This window comes from Antedon bifida, chromosome 6 (assembly GCF_963402885.1).
Source record: "Antedon bifida chromosome 6, ecAntBifi1.1, whole genome shotgun sequence".
NCBI lineage: Eukaryota > Metazoa > Echinodermata > Crinoidea > Comatulida > Antedonidae > Antedon > Antedon bifida.
In genome coordinates this window covers 9,914,845-9,942,683 of record NC_136231.1, presented here as the reverse complement: position 1 = coordinate 9,942,683, position 27,839 = coordinate 9,914,845, and the positions used below count along the sequence as shown (strand labels likewise).

General features: G+C 32.9%; 1 protein-coding gene across 1 annotated transcript; it reads left to right on the top strand.

Moving 5' to 3' along the window:
- The first annotated feature begins 226 nt into the window (after positions 1-226).
- LOC144845306 (uncharacterized) lies at positions 227-26,487 on the top strand. The gene is made up of 21 exons (XM_078702524.1): positions 227-291; positions 2,875-4,385; positions 5,121-5,237; positions 5,355-5,532; positions 5,868-6,020; positions 6,253-6,325; positions 9,950-10,190; positions 11,387-11,558; positions 12,194-12,993; positions 13,301-13,397; positions 13,963-14,049; positions 14,329-14,429; positions 14,661-14,912; positions 15,194-15,307; positions 15,744-15,821; positions 17,876-18,101; positions 20,118-20,212; positions 20,662-20,905; positions 21,558-23,046; positions 23,322-23,651; positions 24,403-26,487. The coding sequence occupies exons 2-21, from the start codon at positions 2,889-2,891 to the stop codon at positions 25,019-25,021; spliced, it is 6,963 nt and encodes a 2,320-aa protein (XP_078558650.1). The 5' UTR covers positions 227-291; positions 2,875-2,888; the 3' UTR covers positions 25,022-26,487.
- Positions 26,488-27,839: the final 1,352 nt, after the last annotated feature.

The window sequence follows — 27,839 nt, the reverse complement described above, 5'->3', positions numbered from 1 at the left end:
TATTTAGCCTATTTTACGCACGCGCATTGTATGTATTGTAGTATATTCTTCAGATTCATAATAATGTTAATAGAAATAATATAATAATCTTTGTTTTAAAATCATATAAAATTAAATGCTTAAAATATTTTTTTTTTAAATTAGTAACAAAGCAAAGTGAATTATATTATTATTGATGTGTTGTAGATAACAAATGCTTTGTGGAGAGGTCATTATGATACCAACTTCTCTTAACTGATGAGGGCGGTTTGATTCTTGCTAAAGCAGCAGCAGCAAGCAGGCTAGGAAAGGGTAAGTTTTATGGATTTCCCTAGTATTTAATGACTTAAAATTAAATTATCAAGGTTGGTAATACATGATATATCGTATCATATTAGGCAGATAGTTGTGAGCAAATTATTTAAGGTGGCATAACATTTATTTATATATTTTTAAATAAGGTTTAAAGTCATTTTCTGGGATGGTGATTTTTTCCAGGCAGCAGTTTAGGCTCTGGTCAGTGGTGGTATACACGCACGGCATAAACTCCAACCAATGGCGTCGATGATTTATTGCGGAATATAGCTATAAAGCAGCTAGGCCTAGCGTATAGAAAGCGAGATACTTTTGATATTATTATTAGGACGATCTTCCAGCATGTTATTGTTTGGGTGATCCATAATTTTCTACTAGCCTAATTCACTCGGTATCATTCTCTCTTCTCTAACTAAAGTTCTTGCTTGTTTCTTAAATTTTAATCTTGAATGATGCATGCCCTATTCTATATCGGATTAGGCCATCCCTTAGGGATAACGATGTATATTCAAAAGTTTATATATTACGGTTTTTAGTATATTATTAAATATTACAATTAAAGAAATTATGAAAATCTGACTTGTAGACTCCAAAATATAAAAGGCCTAAAACATCACTGAAAATTATCGTTCTTAGCCAAAAATGACGTAGACATGTTGCCCCCCTCAGGCGGCAGTTGTATGAACTAGGCCTACTCCATTTTTTGGTAAAATAATTACATAAAATCACCGTTTTTTAGTAAAATATTTTGTGTAGTAAATAAAATATAAGATAGTAAATAAAAAGTAATAATTAAACCTCATTCGAAGAATATCAATACAATACTCTATTAGTCTTTAATAGTAAAAAGGTCCTCCTGAGAGACAACATGATTTTACGTGGTAGGCGAGGTACGCGAGAAAAATATTATGGAGTGCACTGCATTTTTACCTTAAAGGCTAGGTGCAGGCAAAAAATGTCTATTGATCATACATTCCAATAATTATCGATCTATAGTTTCCCCTATGTTTCATAATTTTTTGGATTTTATTTGTGTTACACGAGCTTGTTAAAAATAAGCACTTTCTTATCAGTGGGGGGGATAGTTCAAATTACACAGTAAAATCTCTATTCTTTTGTACACACATTTTGTAAATAGAGAGGCATTTTAAAAAGCTATGAAAACTAAACGGTGTGGTAAAAAATGTTATCAGATGACTAAATATAGGTAATATAACTTGAATTTTACATTTCTGGTATTTTTATTCAACTTCAGATTTTTATTTTCATGCAATAGCAAAAATTATCCGCCGTATATCCACCATCTTTTTTCACCTTCTAGGGAGTCACCAGACATCTTATTACATTAGGTTAACTACCTAACTACTAAAAAAAAGTCTTCCTGGTTTTTATGGCAGAATTTTGCCCAATTTTGTATTTGACCATATTAAGGAAAATTCATGTTTTTTCGTCTTGATTTCTGTTACAAATATTTGATTTATGTACAATTAACCAGATATTACATTTAAAATTCATGCCTGTACCTGAGCTTTAAAAGATTAAAAACAATTAAATTATTAAACATGACTACTTTCCTTTGCTGTGTTGTTATGGCGGTTCAAACCAACAAAATTGTATTGTAGTAAGTAATTATATATTATTTATTTTCATGACACAAAAAACCTAAAGACCATGAACTTATGTACTATTATTTATTTTCATGACACAATAAACCAGACCATGAACTTATGTACTACTACTAGGACACCACTCTAATCACTACGCGAAATGTCGTAAAAGACATTGAAATTACCGGCGGCTCAATTTGTCGGAGGCCCAACCGGTCATATCCCTTCTATATCCTTTCTATATTATACAAGGTGTTTGCTGGCAGGATCCAATGATAATTGTTGTGTATGTTTTATGGAAAATTATAATTATATTGGAAAAAATGATTGTTGGAAAAAGAATGAAATGTGTAAAAAAAAATTTGCAAGTAATGTTGGTTCAATAATCATTTAGACCTAGGAAGAAAAAAAAATTCAATGTTGCAGCATTAACCACCTCAAACGAGAGACTATTCCTAGAATCAATTACCCTGCATGCAAAAGAGTATTTCCTAACATCTATCCGAGATTTAATCTTCTAAAGTTTAAAGTGTCCTCTAGTCGGTGATGATTTGTTTAAACTAGAGAAAAGTATAAATATCTAAAGTTTATTGGCTGTGGTTGACTACTATTACACTGTAGAACAAAAAAAACATTTGATCAACAGAGTACTGTATTGCATTTAATGAAAAAATCTAGGTATGTATTCATTTACGGCCTTTTGTCGGCAACCCATTATGCGATCGATTGAATGATTTGATACTATATTTAGAATGAAGTTTTACTTTTTTTTAAAGGATCTTTTGTTGCCATTGTTTATCGATTGACTGGATGTGCGGTCCAAAATGTATTACTGTAACTTACCTCCCTAAATCGGTAATTGCATAATCACGGGACTGACCTCCTATGGTTCAATAATGTGTTATTGCAGTTAATTAAGAATACAAAACAACAATATGTTACCACCACTAAATAAATCTTGTTTAAATTGCAGTTTATGGTTTAACTATGGAATCGCCAGGAGGTGATACTGCACATTTGGTGTCAGATGATAATGATAACAAAGAGACTGTTTCTATGGACGATGTGGCCATGGATGATAGGAAAGATGTAGGTGATGCTAAATTGATAAGAGAGGAGAAGAATAATGGTGAAGTGAAAGCAGAAGAAGTGAAAACAGAAGAAGTAAAAACAGAAGAAGAGAGTAAAATGATGGATGATTTACATGAAGAATCAAAATTATGCAAAGATGATAAGAAAGAAAATGCAGAAGAAGAAATCATTGAAGCAAAAGGTGAAGAGGAAAACCAGAATCTATTGGAAGAGGGGAAGAAAGAGAATGTGAATGACTATCAAAAGGATGAAGGTGAAAGTGAAATGAACCAAGTAGATGATTTACATGAAGAATCAAAATTATGCAAAGATGATAAGAAAGAAAATGCAGAAGAAGAAATCATTGAAGCAAAATGTGAAGAGGAAAACCAGAATCTATTGGAAGAGGGGAAGAAAGAGAATGTGAATGACTATCAAAAGGATGAAGGTGAAAGTGAAATGAACCAAGTAGATGATTTACATGAAGAATCAAAATTATGCAAAGATGATAAGAAAGAAAATGCAGAAGAAGAAATCATTGAAGCAAAATGTGAAGAGGAAAACCAGAATCTATTGGAAGAGGGGAAGAAAGAGAATGTGAATGACTATCAAAAGGATGAAGGTGAAAGTGAAATGAACCAAGTAGATGATTTACATGAAGAATCAAAATTATGCAAAGATGATGAGAAAGAAAATGCAGAAGAAGAAATCATTGAAGCAAAAGGTGAAGAGGAAAACCAGAATCTATTGGAAGAGGGGAAGAAAGAGAATGTGAATGACTATCAAAAGGATAAAGGTGAAAGTGAAATGAACCAAGTAGATGATAAACAGGTGAAGAACTCGCACCCACAAATTGAAGCTGATCAAAAGGTCACTGATAATACTGTTGTAAATAACAAATGTGAAAGCAATGACGAAACTACTACTAAGGAACCATCAAAGCTGACAGAACCTAAAGAAATCTGTATTGCTCCAATCAATGAAGATAATTTAGGTGAGGAAAAGAACACCATGGTTGAGAAAGAAGATACCAGTGGGAATATGGATGTGAAAGGTGGTATTAAAGTAGATGATAAGAAGGAAGTAACTGAAGAGAATATAAGTGATGAAAATGAAAGAAAAAGTCAAATACCAAGAGGTACTACTCCATCAAAACCTGAGGAAACCGAAACAATACCAGAAATTGCAAAGGAGACGGAGGGAAAAAAACCTGATAAAGAGAAACAAAAGAAAGTGTCCAAGAAAGAAGAGAAAAAAAAAGTGAATAGGACCCCTGCTAAAGAGAATGGCAAACCTAATGAGTTAACTCGCCAAGTTGATCAAAACAAATCTAACACTGCAGCAGAGTCTCAAGCACCCCTAAGCAAAGTAGAAAAAAACCTAGAAAAAGACTATGTGTTCAAACTGAAGAAGGTAAGTGTAAAGTCAACACTCTTTCATTTTTTATTGAACAGATAGTATAAAGTCATGTCCAAGTTGACTAGACTTCATCACCTACATTTCTGAGCCTTTATTCAATAAATGCACATACCCCTGTAGGCCTACTGTACATTTATATCAAACTAGCGTTACTGTAGTACCCGTCTTCGACGGGTGTGAGCCCCACTGACTAACAGATTTCAACGACACCGAGAAAACTTGTCATCAAATGTATATAAACTTATATGCAAGAGTTGCAATTGAAGTCTCATTTTCCAAGTCCATTGATACAAAGAATTGAAAGAAAGTTCAACAGTACGTCTGATAGGCTAAATGCTTATTATAAGTACTGTATTGAATGTTTTTATAGTCTTGAATTACGCCCTCTGGAAATTCCACATTTGATAGCCTTTTGATCCAGAGGAAATTTTTTAAATATTTAATAAGTCATATTCAGTAAATATTTGGTTTACACGCTTTTGGTGTAGCCCATGACCATCTCCATTGCAAGATTGATGTTGACTGCAAAATTCACACCAATTGGATGTTGTACCGTGGCTAGCATAGAGGACACACTTTTTGTGTTTGCCTTTTAAATATATAGATAGATGTGAATAATTTAAACATGCAGGTTTTACAGTACTGTACATTATATATTTTTATTCGTTTCACAATTTTAATCTTAACACCATACTTTAAGCTATAATTAACATTTTCAATTTGCTTTAGAAAAATCTTAAGTTTCCGAATGCGAAGTTCTTTTGTCGAATTTGTCAATATCATTGTGATCACATCAGCGCCTGTAACAAGCATGTCAATGATCAGAAACATATTAAAGCATTCAAGGTTAGAATTTATTTTTATTTTTTCTTCGTTTCATTTGTTTATTTAGTTTCATGATTTGTAGCCTTGATGTTTTTATACAATTGATAACTTAAACAATATTATTTATTTTAACTTTAGAGTATAAAAGTTGATGAAGCCATAAGAAAAGTGACAAAACCCGAGACTGCTCATTTAGACGTCCTCAGTGAACTTTTACGAACTGTTGTTGAAAAGGATGCCTTATCTAAAGATGACATGAAAACTAGAAGAGAAACTGTTGAAAAAATGAAAACAGAATTTCAGCAAAAGATGCCAGGTATGATAATTGCTTGCTTTCTGGCTTTTTCTGATCAATTGTATTTGAATTTAACCTTTTTCATAAAATCCTAATTAACACCTTTAATATTAGTCAAAATGTTCAATACTCCTTTTGCGTAAAAGAAAGGTGCATATGTGATATAGTATGCAAGTAATGAGTGTGATGATACAAATAATTTCATATTTCACTAAATAAAATGTGTTGTACCATTGCACAAATACAAAAGATTCATTATTTGTTTTAAATAATGTCTGGTTTAGGGAGAGAGTCAGCTGTGACTATAATTCCTGCATTGTCTGCCATTACTGTACTACACTGTATTTATGTTACAGGTTTTGATTTGCGTTTGTTTGGCTCTTCACTGAGTGGAATTGGTTTCAAAAATTGTGATCTTAACATCGAGCTTATCTTGCCTGCTGATAGTAAGGAAGAACACAAGGCTGCTAAAGGCTTCGTAGATGCAGCTTCGGTTATGAATGATAATGGTAAACATTTTTGTCTTTATTCAATATTTAAGATAAACTAATTAAAACCCTAGTAAGGGTCTGCTGAATTATATCTACTACTATTTTTTTTAATGGCAATATAAAAAACTAGTAACGTCATGAAGAATAATATTTCTTGAAGTAAAATGAATAACAAATAACCATACGTTTTATTTAATAAATAAGTGAAATGATTATAATTGGATATTTATTCACTTTTTTCATCTTTCAGGTACATTGTTTTCAAGTGTAAAACCAGATTTTGAGTCCAAGTTTCCATGTATAGATTTCACAGAACCAAAAAGGTAAACAACTTTTATCTTTTTAAGTTTAAAAATTGAGATATTTGTTACACAAAAAGTGTACAGAAAGAAAAAGAAGAAGAATAACTAGATTTAAACTGTTTTGATGATCAAAATTTCAAGCATTTTGAAATTTTAAACGCCGTTTACGCGCGCACGTTCTAAAGTTACAAACTTCGGTAGCGATAAAAAAAGTTAATTGATGTGAAGCAAACGTGGCTGAAAATTACGTTAACAAATATTTATTTGTTTCGAAGTTATGATCAGTTATTTCAGAAAATCGCGTGTAACTTACGCTATGTGGCTCTGACAGCGTCCAAAAGCTTCGCTGCAGAACTTCAGTTAAATGTCTAAATGTTTACGTTCATAACAGAAGTTTGAAAAGCACAATCTATGCAAAAGAACCCTAACCCTTACTGTCATGAAATCTTCACAAATGTTGAACAGTGACATATTATGAAAGTGCAAACTTTCAAGTTTCATAAAAAGATAAACTTTACATTAGGCCTATTGTTTTCCTTTTTGAAAATGTTATTGTTTGTTTGATGATAACAATTTAAAGAATGTTATTAATATGCAATATAATAATAACAGGTGACGGAAAACGGCAAACCTTATGTTTATTGTTATTTGGTTTTTTACTTATGTTCGAATATTGAGAATTCCTTGATTTAGATAATTCATTATTTATTTTTTATTTAAAAAAATGTTAAATTTACCTTTTATTAATACACGGTACAAAAATAAAACATTGAATACCTTTTTACGCTTTAGCAATTATCCATTTTGAAATGGGTTATAGACAATTTAAAATAAAATAAAAAAACACAACTAAACATTTTTCTTTTTTTAAATGTATTCATCTATTCATCGACAATAGAGATCGATGTCACTTTTTCTTTTGATACTGTAAATTTAATCGTTATAGGTAATTCTGCTTCAACATCAAAGTTGACTTCTTCTGGTACAAGAATGGTTTCTCCACTTTCAAGCACAATGTCAATTGGGTATCTTAAAAGAAAAAAAAACGTATAAACAATTGACGATAACTATGGAATAGTTAATATTGTATAATCTCTGAGCAGCAGTGGTCTGAAATTTACATACCCATTGGAATCATCAATACCAATAACAATTCCTACTTTTTCTTTAGATTCCGACACCTGAAAAATACAATTTAAAAAGAGAATGTACTCCGACTTTTCATTAATACAATGTACCCGCCAAAGTACAATTGTCATGTTTTACCAAGGACAAAAATGTGTACTAATCATTTTCCATTGTCACACTAATATGCATGAACGTAGTATATTAATATATTAAATTCATATTTACTTCAATTTTGCTCGAAAGCGTTGAAACCAACCGATTACTTTCTTTTATTAGGGCAGTTATCGAAACATTTTCCCCAATTACTAGTTCGTTTGCTTCCTCGGCAACTTGCCCCCACAGTACAATATCCATATTTACATCATCAAACTCGAGTGTAATACTTTTTCTTTTATATTTTGTTGTTGAAACAAATTCTCCAAGCTAAATAAAAAGGAAAACAAATGAACAAACTTTTGGTTATTAGCAAGGAACTTCAAAATCACCAGATAACATACATAAACATAATTGACATATTAATCATGGTTGGTACGATGAAAAAAAAATTACTTCTGTAACTTCTCCATTTAAACTTAGTCTTCTCTTTACCGGGAGACCTTTGGCTTCCGCCATGGATACAAAATCTGGTTTTTTGAACTTCTCTATTGCTTCATTGTCAACAGCAACTAGTAACTTTCGTAAATATCTGAAAATCAAAATACAAAAACAAATTGTAAAATTGGATTTATATTTTAAAATTATAAGTAAAATGACTTAAAAAATAAATGATTTTGCGTGTAATGTTTTTATACGACTTATTTTTCACATAAGATGTTTAAATTATTTAGAAAAGGAATGATAGTTTACTTTTGAAGTACTGGAGAGGCGGAGATTGTCTCCTCCTCTATTTACATTTGTGGCTATAAACCGGTCTCCCACCGCTAAAGCAAGTGCTTTTTTAGCCACGTCGCTCTCTAGATTTCCATTTATGTAGCATGGGATGATTTGTCCTTTGTCATCTTCAATTATGCTTTCACTGAGCATCCCCATAATGTATCCGCTTTCCGAGTCTCTTTTTTTTCGCTCGGTGAATTGCTCAACAACGATTAGCTTGCTTGTTGATTTCTTCGTGGCCATTATGAAGGTTTGAATCAATATGCGAAAACCATCGAAAAGATCTGCTTTTAAATGCTCAACCACTAACATGTAGCGCTATTTTTTGCATAATTTAAATAATAATAATAAACCAAATGGATAGACTTACCGGACCTCATGTTATTTAAAATTGTCATGAAAGAAACAATTGTACCAAAAGCATTGGATTTTTGAATGCTAAACGAAAAGGTGGCAGTTGTAATAGGACATATTTAAATGATGAAAATCAGTTTGCATAGTGCACCAACGCATGTAACACTAGCATGTATTAAATCCTATTCCTATTGTATTTTTTTTTGCATAAATTGCATGCCATAGTTGAGTGACCCTAAGTTTAAAGATTATAATAGTTAGTAAGATATCTGCAGTGTGCATCATACCGTCGTGCAAATGCAAACCTTTTGTAGCTAGGCCTAGGCCCTATTTCAACATTTTAGAAGTTTAAAGTCAAATGTAGTAATACGCTTAATAGTATAAGAAATAGGTAAGATAAGGATTGATTTGTATTTGATGTGATGAAAGTCTCTAAGTTTCTTTTGATTAACCAATGAACGACGTATTGAACTTTAAATGGCCTCTGTCGATTCATTTCGTCTTTTTATTTATTTTTAAATGTAATATTAATCTTTTAATTGTTGGTGATATTGCGTATAGTTTTTTTACAACATACATTCTCTGATTCCTAATAATACTCTATCTACGATGTTCATCACGGGTAAAGTCCTTAAATGCAATTTTAAGTCTCTTCTTTAAAAAACTCTTGTTTCGAATAGATTTGTATTTTTAAAGTGCTGTGAGATTACTTTTTATATATATAAACACAACAGGCAAAGAACATTAATTCTAAACGGCCCGGTGATATACTGAAAATGTAATAATTAATTTGATAAGATAAGGAAATCTGTGAGAAATCTTAATATGTAGGAGAATTTTACAGTAGGTGGAAATATGCACTTTTGGAGTGGCTTTGTAGTTTAAAAATATCCTTGAAAGTACCACATAACAAGCATTTAGACCATAATTTATAAGACTCCAAAAAATGCCATGCTTTTTTTTTTTTTTTTTTATTTCATGCCATGCTGATGATAAGCAAAAAGGCCAACATGTAAAGTTACAAACATATAAGTTTGTTGACTTTACTAATGGGTTCAGTCACAACGATTTGGATGAATTTTAATGAATTCGATGATAAAGACTCTTTCAAGTACACTAATCAACATTAAAAATCTTGTTAAGTTAACTTGTATTTTATTTTTTGTGTCAATATTTAGTTTCTGAGTGTTTGTGACATTGAGTTTACTCTTCTATTTTGAAAACAGTTTGTATTTGGAAAAAAACCATTAAATAAATACTGGTAACCACTTTACATTTGCTTTATTTCAGTGGCTTTACTGGTAAGATCAGCATTATGAATGAGCATGCATACAATACCAACAAACTACTGTTAAAGTATAGTGAGTTTGACAGTCGTGTCAAACCACTTGCAATCAGTTTTCGTAAACTAGCCCGTCTCTGCAATATAGATGTCCAGAGTGATGGCAGTATACCGTCGTACTCATTTACCCTCATGACAATCTTTTACTTGCAACAACTGGACAACCCTGTACTTCCCTTTCTTAATGAGGTGAGTCTGATTAAAACCCCTTTGTGTTACTATTTAAAACAATACCTCAATCGCATTATACTTCACTTGTGCTGATAGGGATATGTCTAGATTTGAGCCCAAAGAAGCAGTGAGTACTGTACCAACAGGCTGTTTTAATTTAGCTCCCAGATGCAAAGCTACTTTACAATAGTTTTACAATTATCAACTCTTTTCATTTTATTTAACCTAATTTTTGCCCCCAATTATTCGGCACATTTCTTTTTCTGCGACCTAAGACAGTAGAACCTGTGTTTTACGTTCCCTGGATTTTACGTACGCATAAAATGACCGGTGATGTCATAATTTTTAGTAAATAGTGTTACTTTCTTACATTGAGGGCGCAATTTAACAACAAACTACAAAGCCAAGGCTGCGGAACAAGCCACACACATGCATTACCGACGATTGTTTTTATTGATAGAAAATACAATAACATTAATTTTTTTATTTAAACATTGCACAGCCTGCATATACTTTTCTAGTCGGGCCTCACAGCTAGGCCTAGATTACTCTAGGCTAAGCTAGTGACCACTGCATGAGTAAAGTATAGTAGGTAAACACGACAGCCTTTTTAGCTACGAATCTATGTATTTGGGGGCCAATTTAAGGTTTACCTGGATTTTACTAAATTCCTATGTTTTACGTATGCCTTTTGCTCCCGTATGTAAAATGAAGGTTCTACTGTATTCCGTTTGCCGGCCACCCAGTTATATCAGTAACCAATGTAAATAGATATAAAATAGTCGCAATGGTTGCAATTTTACTTAAAAACTTAAAATTAGCACATACATTTATTTATTGGTTCCATTGTTTTACAATTATAATTAACTGTAATGTTAAACATCCGGTCATTCGATATGGTTTTATATACACATTTTTTAAACCATACAGTACTTAAAGATTTTTGTTTGTTGAATATGCCATTTTCCATAATAGTTATTGGATTCTAAAAAAAATTATTTACCTTAAAATACTGTAAATTTAAAGCAAACATAGTAAAAATGACTTGTAGTCAATGGGTTTTTGGTTGCATTTAACCATTTATTTTGTCATTTTATCATTTGTCATTATTTTATTTATTTTTTTATAACTTAAAAATAAACTATACAATAACCTATTCAAAGTCTATTGTTTTTGGGGGGCAGTATTGATATTTTATTATTGTTTCTGTGTAGTTTGACACTTTCAAGACAATAAATACCCAAAGTTTAGGAGAATTATGGCTTGGAATGCTAAAGTTCTATAGTATTGAGTATCCTATCGAAGAGGAGGTTATTTCTATAAGAAAGTCAGAGTCAATCACAAGAGAGGAGATGCGAATATCCAAAAAACGTCTTGCAATAGAAGGTAATGGTCCAGTCAAAAATCACCCTCACTTATATACAGTGGATTCAGAATATATTGTAGAGATCATTTCTTGATGTTGCATTAGCAAAATCTAGTATGTAACAAGAAAAATTAGACTTTTATCCGTAATTTTTATCCTCCTAATGTCGTAAATTGTCTAACGCGAATATGACGAAGCATGACTGAAATTACGATACAATAATTTTTACTGGTATTATATTAGTACAAATTTATTATCCAAACAAACAACCTACAACAATTTATGTGGGTAAAGTAGGCCATTCTCAATTATTTAAGAAATAAACATTTTCATATTCATGTCGAACAATACTATTTCTTTATCAAGGATAATGAGAGTACTGTTTTAAATAACTTTTTGATGTTTGCAGTATAAATATTATCTTTTTTTAAGGAGCGATTTATAATATGTACTACAATAATTTCAGACTTGTTCTGCTTTTTGTAATGTTTTTTATATACCTGAATAAATAAATAAATAAAAGACAGGCAATACGTGATGAAGAGAGTGTAGAGTAAGCAGATAGAAAACGCTATTATAGAGAACTTAACATGAATATATGCAGTATATAATATGTTGTTATATAAAGAGTGAACATATTTTCGTTTTTTGCCAGATCCATACAATACAGGCAAACGGAATGTAGCAAAAAGCCTGGCATCGCCGTCCATCTTTAAATATGTCATGGACAGATTCAAGTCGGCTTTTCTGTATTTTGCAACACCTCAATATGGCGAACCAAAGGAGTCGAAAACAAAAACATCTGCAATAGAGGAACAAGCAGTAAAAGACTTACTGACATCTAAACCTGAAACAAGTATGTCTGAAAAGACAGCATCTAAACCTGAAACAAGTATGTCTGAAAAGGCAGCATCTAAACCTGAAACAAGTATGTCTGAAAAGGCAGCATCTAAACCTGAAACAAGTATGTCTGAAAAGGCAGCATCTAAACCTGAAACAAGTATGTCTGAAAAGGCAGCATCTAAACCTGAAACAAGTATGTCTGAAAAGGCAGCATCTAAACCTGAAACAAGTATGTCTGAAAAGGCAGCATCTAAACCTGAAACAAGTATGTCTGATAAGACAGCGTTACCAAAAGGTGCAAACATGTCTGCAAAAGACGACGTACCTGAAGAGATAAAGCAGTTTGGACGTGAGATTATAGAAAGAGCTGTTAAAATTTATGAAGCAGAAGAGGCAGCCAGAAGGAAAGCAGAAGGAGGCACTACTCCAGATGAGAGACAAGAGGCTTCTTTCAAACAATCAGATGAAATTGACAATCATGTCAAAAATGCTACAAAAGAGTCAACAGATAGACAACCTTTAGAGTTTTCATTTGATGTAGCAAAACTTACAAATGGTGAAAAAGTGCAGGTGTATTGCTCACACTGTAACAAGCACAGTCATTCAATCAAGGTATTTTCACTTACGATATTTAGTATGACTTAATTGAAATTGAAAACTTTATAAATCGGCCTTTAAAATAGGATTTTGCATTTGACTTAAAAATCATTAAGCTCTGTCTACACTATCAAAGTTTATGTGACAAAAAAATGTGATGTGCCTGTGTCTTTTTTGTCGAAGTAGTTTAATAGTGTAAACCAAGCTTTAAACTATTTTTACTGGTTTTGTATAGACAAATCAATGTAGCTCTAAAATATTTAGCCATTATTTGAGATGAAATTTGTATTCAGCTTAAATTATATTATATTTTTTAATCTAGAATTGTCCTGATGATGATCTTCCAAACTTGAAAACCTTGCCTCGTATGAACAAGTCGTTTATGAAGCGAATTGATTCGTTATGCACTCAGATACCGCGTAAGTGTCATTGATGTGAACATTTATAAAATTTTGTTATAATATTATTCGTGATTATATAGCGCTTATTGCACAATGCTTCTAAGCACGTCACATTATACCCCAGTCAAACACGTATGGAAACATACTTCCATTATGCAGCTAGTAATCAGCGCAAAGTTGTTATCCACTTATACGCCTAGGTGGGGAAGAAAGATGTGTGTTGGATTCAAACTCACAGTCAGTAATCCAACGTTTAACACACTGCGCCATACACTCTCACTATTAATTATATAATAGTTTTACTTTTTAACTATTAGTTTTTTGTGGCAAGAGTTTAAATTATGTCTGCTCCATCTTTTCGAATTGGATTTTAAGCCATTTGTCCTGTCTATGTGAATACACATGTTCAAAATATAAGAACAAGTCATCTTTTCACTATGTTCAAGGTGTGGAAGGAACTTCATTCCCATTGTTTCCAGTTTAAATGAATTGAAATACATAATGTATAATTTAACCTTATGCTTTTTTGTACATAGAAAAGCATGCAATCTAAATTATCTGATTTAATTTTTTTCTCTTGTAGTTCAATTTGAATTGAAAGAGGGAGAGCATAAATCCCGCGACAACATCGTTAATGCTTTACAATCGCATATTAGGAGGAACTATCCAGGTATATATATAAATATGTATAATTTGTAATTGTAAGCAAACTCCCTCAGGTCAAGGAAAAGTTAGATGTCTGATAGGAAATTTTTATTGTGCCTATAATCATTATTTTGTGGAATTCCAAATTCTCATTTTCCTAGAAATTGTCATTTACTTATATTTCATTTAAAACTATTAGTTGGTTAAGTAAATATATTTTCAGTATTTTGTATTTAGTTATGTATTCTTTGGTTTCAATAAACCAATCCTTTCTTAATTTTTTGTATTGAATTTTGTTAAATAGAGGCAAAACTAACATTGTTTGGGTCATCGAGGAATGGTTTTGGGTTTCAAGGGAGTGATCTGGATGTCTGCATGACCATGAATACACATGAAGATGCTTCTGTAAGGCTCCATCAACATTATTTTATTTTTGTTCTAGATAGAAAGCAGATTTTTTATTTATTATTCCACCAACCCACATAATATGCATATATGAGGATGCATATTTTAAGATCTGTGCTATCTGAGCACAAATCATAAAAAAAACCATGCAGTTTAGCGTGAGATTTGGTTTTCTGGGCGGTACTATATTTCTAATCCACTTGAATTAGCAGCATATATGTTTTCTTTTAGACACTAAATGTGCCATGTATTATTGAGGATCTTGGAAATATCCTAAGGAAGAAACGTGACCTCTACAACATCTTTGCAATAACAACTGCCAAAGTTCCTATTGTGAAGTTTGTTCATCGTCACAGCCAGCTGGAAGGTGACATTAGTCTGTATAATACGCTTGCACAGCATAATACACTGATGATCAAGGCATACAGTGACATTGATCCCAGAGTTAAACAACTTGGATTCACCATTAAAGCTTTTGCCAAGGTAAATGCTATGTTACAAGCCTTTGATCTATGGATAAATGAATTGCTCAAAATGACATAAATGTGTTTTCTTTTCAATATGTGATGGTTAACATACAAATAACTATTAATTATTAATGGTAAAAATTGTAACCAAGGTGATAAAATATTGCCAACAAAACAGCATTCAAAGTCCTTGTTTCAAAGTAATAACTTTTTGAAAGCAATGAAATAAAACATGACTGTATATTTCATTTCTTGAATTATGTATGTAACTTAGTATTATTATCGCATTTTTTTCAGAAATGTATGATTGGAGATGCATCCAGAGGTAGTCTATCATCGTATGCATACACTTTAATGGTGTTGTTCTACCTACAGCAGTGCAAGCCCCCTCTCATACCTGTACTACAGGAGGTAAGCTTTTTCTTCAATGATACTAGAAAAATAGTTATAGTGAGTAGTATTAGTAACAGGACCTTGCTACCTGAAATAAAAGGACATTGATGATGATCTTTTCTTTGATTGATCAATTTCTTGTTAAATAATCATTAAACCATCACTGCCATTTGATCACTTAAGCAAGAATTCTGTTCCTCTATATCTACAATAGCATTAAGGATCTAAAGCCCACCACACCCACCCTCAGTCATGCAAGTATATTATTTTTCAAGCCTGATTTCTTTAAAAATAGTGGCCTTTCTTTTACAATATTAAATAAATTAATTTTTATCTCGTTTTTTTTCTGAATTCATAAAAACTGCTGAATCAAAAATTTGGAATAAAACAATGTGTATTAAATACTTTAAATTGTATTTTTAATCAAATAATATTTAGTTTGTATATTTTATAGTTACATTCAAAGGGTGAACGACAGGTTAAGATTATTGATGAAAGGAATGTTTGGTACTATAGTGATATTAAGAATTTGGTAAGTGGTCTCTACAATTTACAGTCCTAATATCTGACCAAGGATTAGCATTATTCCAAAAGCTTTACATCTCTTCCGAAAGTTTGACATCTCTTCTCATTCTGGCTGTTTTAGTTCATTTAGTTTTTTGCTTATTTTATTTTGTATTGAGATCCTGCCACTGATTTTTTTTTTTACAATAATTTGGCTTTGGAATTATAATAATATATATTTATGTATTACTCTAATAGCTAGATTAACTTCCGTATACACTTTGAGGTCCAGAGAAATTGGTTTAGGGTAGTCAAACAATCATTTTTGGCTTGGTTACACATTTTGAAAATGTGGTGAAAGGTCACTAATATGTCCCTATATCTTGAAAACCACTGTTCACAGGTAATTTTGATTTCAAATTGATCAGAAGGTATACCTTTATATTCAGTCCAATGGGACATTTTAGTCAAAAATGACAGGAAATGCCATTTCTGACCTTTGACTCACTCGGGCAGCGATTTATGCATTATATTCTCAGTTGCACTGATGAAAGCTGAAAATAATTTTTTCTGGCTGTTTCACTTTATCATTTTGTTTAGCTTTTTGCTGATTTTATTTGTATTTCTTTTGAGATCCAGCCACTGATATCCACAGACCCATGGTAGGGTTGTTTTAGCTTAACAGCCACAGACTGTGTGTACCACATTCGGAAAACAAATCATTATTCCTAAATGTGTTTAAAAGTCTGTTATTGTTTAGCTTATAATATAATAATTTTGGAATCTAAATTGTTAATTTTTAAAAATAAATGTTATCTATTTTGTTAAACCAGTTTCCAAGTACTTACTTGCTACATTTCAGCTATTTTCAGTAGCCTTGGTCACGCAAATGATGTTGACATGATTTTCCGTCATTCGTCATGGTTCGGTGAATAGCGCCATCTCTCGTCTGATGTTCAGCTTTCTGCTGGTGTCCCCCTTTGGATGCTCGGGTGTCCCTTTTTATTATATCATCGTAGATATGGCTCAGTTCATGTCCTCCCTGGTCTCTGTTGATGTTCATATTCGTTTTTTTATCCATATGGCTTCTTTTATTTTTCTTGATAGTAGTGTAGTAGTGTTCAGGGATGTCACCACGGTGGTCGGGGATGGACGGCCCCGTCCACCACTCGGAATTTCCGACCGCCATTTTCATGACGCCGACTGCCATTTCGGCGGCCTAGGCTTACACTAAATTATTTAATCCTACCTTGGCTTAGCGAATTATAAATATGCCGACGTAAACATAAAAAAATATGTGCAAAATCAATATATTCCATGTTAAGATTTAACATAGGCCTATTCAATTATTACGACATGTTACTGTGTAATGAAAATGGCCCTAGTATTCTGTAGCTAACCCCGACCATAATTAATTTTGAGTGAAAAAAAACATGTGCTACGTGAGGTGGTGGGAACAGTTAATTTAGAGTAGAGAGTATCACGTTTCATGTCATGTGACAAAAAATCTAGGTACACGATCTTCCTCGCGTTTCCAGACCTGCCATATGAGCCCAAAAAAAAAAATCTAAGTCTGTGTGCGCGATCGACGTTCCGATACTACATTTAGAATGTTAACGATCTTTTGTTGTCGGCATCGTTTCTGGATCGACTGGACGTTTTATTTTTAGTTGGCCTATGCTTCTGAGTAATTTACAACTTGGTCCTCCGTCAGTCAAAATTGACTCATTAATTTAATTGTGCACACCTTGTTACCTCACAAAAAAACATTGTAATGCATTTTTTCCGACCTTATTATGAAATGCGATTTTGGTGACATCCCTGGTGCTGTTCTTTTTCTAATATTTTTGTATTTTCAAAATCTGTGATAGCTGATTTGTGTAGAATTTTAGATTGTGAATGGCGAGCGCTTCTAGTTTTTGTCCCTACAGTATTTTTTTCCACTTTTTTTCCACATTTTTATCCATTTGAAACCAGATGAAATTTTTTGAGTAAATTGTTAATGTTATGAAAATGGAAATCTTGAACATTTTACTAACCATACATAATTATGGTTATATATTTTTTGACTTGAATCTACAGAAATCTGTGTGGAAAGACTATGGAAAGAACAAGTGCTCCGTTGGTGAGCTGTGGTTAGGTCTGCTTCGTTTCTACACTGAAGAATTTGATTTCAGAAGATATGTGGTGAGCATTCGTCAATTCAAACTGCTAACCAAGTTTGAGAAGCTGTGGTCATCACGCTCAATTGCTATAGAGGATCCTTTTGATTTAGATCATAACCTTGGAGGAGGAGTGTCAAGGAAAAGTATGTTTTATTTAGTTTTATCTACTTTGGTGTGTACAAAATGCCAACTTTCACACAGTTCTTAGAACGTATGGTATTTATATGTGTTTTATAAACAATACACTAAATGTAAATGTCCCCCTGGAAAAGTATTTGACCAAAAATTGGATCAAAAAAGAAAATTATTTACCTGAAAAAACTTTAATTTAAAGCAAAAAAAAATGTCAAATTGGCTGCCAGTTGAATTTAAACTGTGAAAACATTATTTTATTTTCTATGTTAAAACATGATTATCTTTGTTAATGGCCTATTCAAAGTCTGATTTTATAAATCTTTATTTTTCATATTTTTTGGGGACAATGCATCTTTAAATCGACAATTTCTCCTTAATATGATAGCATAAATTCCAAGAAGGACAAGTATCATTTTCCAACGGACTGAATTAATTAAACTGAATTTGATGACAATTAAATCAAACTTTACCGTTATTTTTGTCACAAAATATAAATTTTAAAATTATAATTTTAAATATTTTTATTATCAATTGGGTGTTTTTTTCTTTCAAACATCTTACATCAAAAACTGATAGTAGAAAGTACTGTATCCCAACCAGACTTATTTGTATGTGGAAGTTGGGTGCAAATTTTATGATTCATGATAGCTATTTAATGTTGATAAGTATATAAATACAGCCAACTCTCCCAATACCCGACACCTTAACCCTCTTAGTACCAAATTCCCGAGAGAGAGCCATTTCCCCTCAACCGTATTCTTTTCAGAACAGCATTTTTGTAATACTCCAGGGAGTTGAAATTTTTCAAACAGTAATTTCATCATTTTATCATAAATGTATGAAAAAATGTTTCTAAAAACAAATATTCCTTATTAAATTTCCTGTAAAATGATGTATAATGTATATTTGTATGATTTATTTTTATTTATGAAATGTATGAATTAAAAAAAAATTCTAATTTTTAATTAAAATTTCCAAGAAATTGCTTTAAAAATTCGTATAAAAACGATAATAAAATGATATTTAGAAAACCCCAACAAACAAATATTTATAATACATACCTATAAATGTATATTTACTTGAACAAAAGTAATAATAGGAGAATTAGATACGAGTTATTTTATTCAAATAAACCGCCATCGTATAATCTTAGCCTAGGCCCAATCAAACCATCCTATCACCATCGTTAGTCTGAGCATGCCCACTATAAGCAAGTTACTCAGGCGAGTAAATTCTGACAACGTGCTGCATGGGCCTACAAACAATCCGTCTCGCGTTGCACATTTTTCAACAAAGGAGTCAGTATTTCCGGTTGTGTGACTAGATACGGAGAATGTGTAATCAACAAACAACATGATTTTGATTAATTAGTTAGTTTTTAATTGATATTTCCAAAAGATTTTCCTATAGCGAAAATTTTTTCGTTGACATTTTTCGAAAGAAGATTTTACGCTTGATCGAATAAAAGCTATCCCAGAATCCTCAGACAAGCAGAAGTTAGTGATTATCGCCCTCAAACACAGAAGGTACGTTTGGTGTGTATCGCCGACTAGGGGTTTTCAACGCATGTCCCATATGGTTTCTAACGCCGCCCGTGGCACTAAGAGGGTTAATTGGGCTAGCCAAATATATCTGGTTTTCCAGAAAGTCTGGTTGTTATCCGGAATGTTTTTTTAATGGTAAAAATGAATTTGTGACTGTTTGGAAAATAGTCTTGTATTGGGAGAGTTTCCGGTTTTCAGAGAGTCCGGTATTGTTAGAGTTAACTGTATTGATTTTAAAGCTCTGTCTACATTTTCAAACCTTTTGTGACAGAAAATGTGGTACCAAATATGGTAGTGATATGCTTAAATATGGAAGTGATATGTTAATATATGGGCACATCACATGTTTTTGTCACATGTTGATAGTGTAGACAGAGCTTAATGTTTGTATGCTTTGAGTGTTGGTGTGGCACGCTTTATGGAGATAGTGGTCCTACATATTAATAATTATTATTAATTTATCATTCTTATTTTATGTAGTGAACTCTTTCATTATGCTGGTATTCCAGAAGGCTAGAGAACACTTTGGCACACCTTTTGATCTTCCACAACAGCATGTTTTTAACCAAGACTTTGTAAGTATCCCTGTTTAATAATGATTGACTGTAGGTTTTTTTTAATCAGGCAGCTTGTTTATCTAATCTTTTTAGACATGGCGATTGTTTAAAAAGCACCATAGTGGGATATTCTTGCATTTATTTTTTTCTTTAAAAAGGAACAAAAAATGTTTTGAACAATTACAATTTATGTATCCCTCCTTTTATAACAATGTACATTTTTTCTTTCTATTGTGATTTTTACAGTTTTATTAGCAAGTATTAAAGTGTTTTTATGTGTGTTTTTTAACCTATTATTTCTAAAAACAGGACCATATGTAAAACAGGTGCTACATATATACCATGTTTTCATCCTGTAAATATGTTTTAAATAAAGAATAAAATAAATAAGGTGCTTTTACTGGTTTGATAGTTATGAATTCCTAATATTATGCTGCCAATAGTTATGTAAGTTCATTTCATTTTAGACCATATTTTTCAATGGGGATATACTAACTGATGGCTGTGGACCACCTGACGATCGTTTGTGTCGTTTGTGCGGACGTGTTGGACATTTTGTGAAGGACTGTCCACGTAAACGTGATAGAAAGACACCCAATCAGAGGACAGGTAACCAAGACGAGCGTTATAGACAACAGGACTTTATTCAACGTCAAGGTAACCAGGATATTGAGAGGTATAGACATCAGGAATTCAGTCGATCAAATCCAGGTATGTTATAGTTATATAAAAAAAATAGCCATATCGATATTACTTAAACCACAGCCAAGGCATATCATGTCTCTTCACAAGGTCCGACTAGAGTCAAGCTCAACAGGGTCTTCTTTCCTTGCTAATTCTGCCATGCCTGTTGCCTTGTATCTACTTGTTTACCTCATTTTACTTTTTCATGTTTTAGTTGTTAAATAAGAAAGAGTATTCCTTACTAAGTTGAGCAGTGCATTACTGCCAACTATCTTGATTTCGAATGCCAAAAAAAACCCAAAATCGGGATGCTCCGAATTAAAAAAATTTAAAAAAAGTAATAGATACTTAGCTACTTATAGCTATCAGTAAAATCAGACAATGTTTGGTATTTAGTGCAAATCATTAACATTTCATTAACTAAACAGCGATTTGTTGACAAAAGTAATGCTTGACCTATGCTTTTGATTTGTTATGACCTAGGAAACTAGTTAAGTCATGTTTGTTTGCGCATGTGGAGGCATTCGGACTGACATGCTTAAGTCAACATTACACAACATTTGTACATTGTTTAGCTCATTGGCAATTTGTCATCTAAGAAACTGACTTAAATTATTTCTAATTTGCTAGTAGTATCTGCTGTTAAACAAATTTATTATATTGTTTTTATACAATACAGATCAACGACAGGCAGATATGAACCGAAGAGATTATCAACATTTGAAAAATTATCAAAGGTCAGTTTCATTACCTGGAAATGGTAACAAGAGCAACAAACCAGGAGATCCAAGACAGCTTACTGTGCAAATAACACACAATGTTCCTCATCAGTATCAACAATCGAGGCAAACTATTGGTGAATGTTGGAAGGAACACAAACAAGAACACAAGACAAAGCCAGATGAGAAACCTACAATACCAAAGAAGATCGAAACAAAACCGCAGATGTCTCCGGCAAAATCTAAGAACATGCCAGACAAAGCTAAGGTTGCCCAAGCGTCGCCAACATTCCCTGTCCTTGGAAAAGCGCCACAGGAAATGAAACCGCTTGAAGGGCAGTGGGCTATGGGAGGGCCAAAAGGTCTTGGTAGTGAGCATGTTGGAGGGAAATTAGATGGTAAACAAGGAACATACAAAAAACCAGCAGCTGCTGTCCAGCCTCTTATTCACCAGCATGCAACATCTGGCCCAAGACATGGTTTCTCTCGCACTAAGAACCAAAACATTCCCTTTATCAGAAATATTTCTTCACAGGGAGTGCCTCGAATGCAGAATCCAAATCAGGATATCAAAGGGAGACCAAATTATCCTGGCCAACCCGGTAATCTTAGGGGTCCCCGACCCCAAAAGAGTGGTGTGTTCCAACAGCAACCACCAGCATCTACACACAAAGGTCAAACCCCTGAGGAAAAACAGCAGTTTTTAAAAATGATTTCTCAGTTATCTAAAGAGATTGAAGACCAGCATAAATCTACTAATGATTCTGCAAAACTAAAAGCAACTAATACCATGTCTGAAGAGGCTAAAGTGAAGCCGTACTGGGCAAGCAAAATGCTGCCAAAGGTTGATCAGCAACCCAAGTCTTCAAAACCTGTGAATCAGAGCCCACCAAGATCAGCATTGCCAAGAAAACCCCAACAGCAACAACAGCAGCAGCAGCAGCATCACCACCAACAACAAAAGAAACAGCAACAGGGCTTAACACAACTTCAGCTTTCCTTTATTAGTAATTTCCAACAGCAGCAAATGGCACAACATCAGCAGCAAAATGCATTATTACAGCAGCAGCAACAGCAGCAGCACATTTCAGCAGCATTCCAGAAAGATCAAGTTACTGGTGTACAAAATGAAACCAGCAGTTTGGAGCAAAGAGGATTTCAGTCACAGTCACGCCAGGAACAGGCAAGAACTGATGTATCTCAATTAACCCAACAACAACAGTTACAACTACAGTTTAATATTCAGCAGTGGAACTCTCAGCAGCAGCAGCAACAGCAGCAGCAGCAACAACAAACATTTTCACATCAGCACCAGCAACAACAGCAACCTCAACAACAAGCTCAACAACAGCAACAACATCAGGCAGGTTTGCAATGGGAAATGCCTAAACAGTCCAGTCCACAGCAATGGGGTGGCCACTCAACTGATCAACGTTGGAACAATACAATGTAAGTTATAACATTGTACAATTACTATTATTTGATTAATGTTAATCCAGCTATATTAAACCCATATTGTGGTCGTAGATTCTCTTCGAAATCTTGGTTATGTTCCAGCATCTCTTTCTGAGGATGATTTTCCAGTCCATTTGATGATGTTGTCTACCTATTGTTTTCTTTGTCTGCCTCTTCTGATTCCTGAAGACCTATAGTAGAATTCCAATTATTTGTGTATTTTACATTTTATTAAATAGTATTAAAAATGTTATGTGTTTTTATTCTAGACAATCTCAAGTGTATACCAATTCCAACCTCCAAAGTCAACCTGTCCGTATTCCGACTGGAAACCATCCTGGAATTGGCTCTCCGCAAACTCCACCACAAAGTCCGCAAAGAAGCAGTGGTGGAAATACTGTATCACCAAGTGCTTACCAACAACAGGCTGCTGGTATTTCATATGATACATCAAACATAACTGAACAACCCAACAGAACTGGCACGAACCTGTGGCAGAGTAACACTAGACAGTCATCGGTACCATGGGGAGAACCTGCAAATGATAACAGGGCACCTGGAGGGATTGAAAGACTTCATCAGCAGCCTCAGACTTCAAGGTTTTAACACAATCAATTTGCTTTATTTTTCTCCAAAAGTAGTTTAGCACCAGGGATTACTGGTATTTAGCAGCATGCATTTTTTCTTTTAAGAGACTGAACACTGCTTTTCTCAAAACCACAGACATCAATCTTTACTTGGAGTATTTAAACATTTTAATCCTGTTGTTTTTAACTATTAAGTGGACCAATAAAATGTCTTGAATCTTGAATGTAATCCTTGTTCCATCAATAATTATCTTAAAACAAGTTGTATATTTCTTTTGGATACATTTTGCGTTATGTATAGCAATTGCTTGATTGTTTAGCGTTTGATTTTACAATTAAATCTACTATGCATAATATTCAGTAGCCTTAATACACAAGCCTAAAAGTTTTAAGCTCGGACATGGCTATGGCTAATTATTTTAAAGAATGACATTGTACCCACGGCACTGTATAATTTCACCATGACCTTTTGACCTTCCACCACAAAATGTGTAACCAAACCAAGAATGATTAATCACCCTCAACAAATTCTCTAAACCTTAAAGCACATATGAAATTTAGCTACTAGTGCTGCTCTTAATGCAGTACTGACGTTACTTTCACATTTAAAGATAGCATTTGATTTGTGAAAGTTGGGTGTTGAGCTTTATTAACATTCATTACAAAGACGTAAATCACTTTATTGTATCAATCAATTCAATTTTATCAATCCAATTGTATTTTCTTTCACTTGAATCTAATTTAATACTTTATTTCAATTTAGAGTTGCAGCTTGGCAACAGGATTTAGGTCAGACAAATCAATCACAAAACTCTTCCTCGCTTTGGTTACCACGTGAACCCACTCCACCAGCATCTCCACAGAGTAGCCAAACCCAGCAGCAACAAGCTCAACAAACCTCCTTTCAACAGACAGTTTACGATCTACCTCAATTCCAAGGCTTACGTCAAGATGCAACGGCCTACTCAAGACAAGATACCTACCTATTCCCTTCAACTCCTCCTCGTTCCACTTTAGCGAATGTACAAAGTTTTAATGAGCCATTTAGGGAGATGTCTGCACTGTCTGGCTCGCCACAAAATCTACATGGGTTCCAAGCGATGTCTGTGGCTGGAGGTAGTGATATTGGTAAGACTCAACCAGGATATTGGGAGTCCTTCTCCACACCCACATCAATTGTTTACACCTCTCAACCGTGGGTTAGTCAACATCAACATAATACGTACGTAGCTTACACTGGGGTAGAAGGTCAACAAGTGCGAAGTCAAACTACAAATCGCAATCCATACCAAGCTCCACAGCATAACTATACAACAACAGCAGGTACCTACTATCAAAACACAGGGGGAGGCTATCAAACTAACCAACAAGAAATGCAGTAATAGCAGTTGTTGTCCAACATAGTATGTTGTCATAAGCCAAGAATGTTCTAGTCCTTGTGTAGTAAATTGTAATAAAATTCTAGAGCTTTTTATTAATAATGCTGCAATAGAAATATTTTATCTTGGCCTAGATTGACCAAATACTTAGACTGGACAAGGCATATGATCTAAAAGTTTGTGCGGGTAAAACAAACTTTTTCCCTATATCTACTTCAAGTGTAGAAGTACTTGTATTGCTTTTGAGCTCATTTCTGTGATTCTTGGACTCTAGAGCTGTTCTAGATTTGAATTTGAATAAACGCTAAATGGTATTAAGTTGATGTATCACCTTCTCTTTAAGGCAAACTATAAATATAATATTTTGAAGTAATTGTAGTATTTTTATGGTGCCAAGTGTTGATATTGTTAATGTTTATGATTGACTAGTTTTAATAATTGATATTCTTGTTATGCTTCAATACAATTCACCACAACAACCAGATGAATTTAAATATAAATGAATATTTACAAGATTTTTAATTTTTTTTTTTTTAAGGAAATGAAATAACTATTAGCATTTATTAATTTTAATAATGGGGTTGTTTTGAAAGAATTTTAAATTGAATAACGTGTGAGATTCTTTTTTTATTTTTTTTTATAGGATAGTAGAAATTTTACAGATTGTGTTCTTTGGGGTTGTATGAAGTTAAATTATTCTTGCTTAAAATACTATACATTTTGTGTCTTTTAATATTAAAACAAATATAATGGTTTTCTTGACAAGCTTTTGCATTAACAGTGCTGTAGATTTTTGTTTGTGTATACATCAATTGAAACATTTAACTATACAGCATTTTATGTACATTTACAAATCAATTTTAGAGTATGGTTGCATAGATACCCAGCAATGATTAAATATAATTATTTTATTTGTAAGTGGTGTTTTTTTTTGTATTTTAGAATAGTAGGCCTATCTTCTAACTTCACATATTTGATGTGTTTTCTGCTTTCTCTTATTTACTTGCTATAGATAGATATAAATTGTGATGTTTTTTGTTGTTTTTTTTTAACATACTTTGATGGCGTTCCTGTTCACTGTTGAAAGAAAATAAACTTGCAAATTATAGAAATGCAAATTTATATTCTCAATATAGATAGTTGTTAAGACATTCACAGTTTAGGCGATTACTATACACAGAATAAAGAAAGCATTTCTTTTCAAGTACTTTTTTTGTATTTGTGCCGAGACAATAATTGAAATGTTTCAGATCTGTGATAAATATCTTAATTCTTTGTTAAAATATTTATAAACATATTGTGTAACTAAAAAAGGCGTCATCACTTAGCCTAGCCATACGAATTATTTGCACAGTTTTTAGAGAAAAAGGATGTTGTCGTTAAATCGTAATTTTAAAAGATTGGTGTTTTTTACAACCAACATTTTTTTGTGAGAAATGAAAAATATACATCGCTGTCTAAACCCTTTATGTTTGTATTTTTCGTTTTGTATTTATCGATTGTGTGTTAAATGCAGATTAGAAATCAAATCAATTTTACATCCAAACATCAACAATGTTATTGATATTATATGTTGCTATTTCAACAACAACAAATGTATTGCAACGCCTATTGACTATATTTTGAGAGATTGGTTGGTAACACTTTTGGTAATAAACAAACGCATATTCTGCTAATTCCAATTATTTACTTGGTTTTAATTATAATACAGTGTTGGGAGATAATTAAAGTTGAATTGAAAGAGCAGAATGTAAATTATTGTTGAATCTATTTCAATAAATTATTTGCGATTTTTGTTTAATGTTCGAGACAGATTAATTTACAATTCTGAAGTATAGGCCTATATAATTGTGGAAAAAATGGCGTGGGTGATTTTATAAGTCGTAATAGATTCGAAGTTATTTTGAGAGGCGGGTTAGTAGCAATGCTGGTAATAAACGAACTACATTACATTGTTAATTCAAATAAATTAACTATTATACTGTACATACAAATGCTGTTTGTCCCGCCTTTTTTAGACAATAGACCATCTTTTACTGCAGACCAAAGCTACAGTACTACTGTACTATAGCGCAACGAAGTGGTATGGCGCTATACGATCTTTGCAGACTGTTTGCGACGCGTTGCCTCAACATAATTGAAAGAGTAGCTTTGATCCCAAGAATGATTAATTAGTCACATGCTGAATTAACCAATAAGACCCCGTTTATTTGTTGCTCATTGTAGAGAAAGATCAGATGCCAACACACAGGTCAGCAAAATGAGTAGATATAGGCCTAGTGTACCACGTTTGTTTGAGATGAAATAGTTTATTCAATAAACGCCTCTGAAAGTCTCATTCAATTCTATTATTAGAATAAATACAGAAAAGAATCATTTTAATAAAATAACCCTGACATTATACCATTTAGCATATAACATACAGTTATAAATCTTCACGACAAACATTCAGGCGTCATTAATTAAACCGTTAAAAGCATAACAAATATCAACAATCATATTAATCTTACAGCATGTGAAACCACAAAACATTTAGGGGGCAGAAAAGATTTACCTGCACCCTCTATCCATTTTAACAACATTTTTTTTTATTCCTATCGATGCAAATCAATTTTTTTGCTATTGGCCGAAAAAATGGGATTGGTCAGCAGGGGCCAAAAGATCAAGATGGTCCAAACACTTTGCGTAACTTGGTATCTACTGGGTGTAGGCCTATTGGAATATGTTTTTATGACAAACTACGTATATTATCTCTATTCACTCTAATGGGCAACTTTTGCCTTTTCTGACCCACTGGTCAACAAATTGGCCATATGTTCTA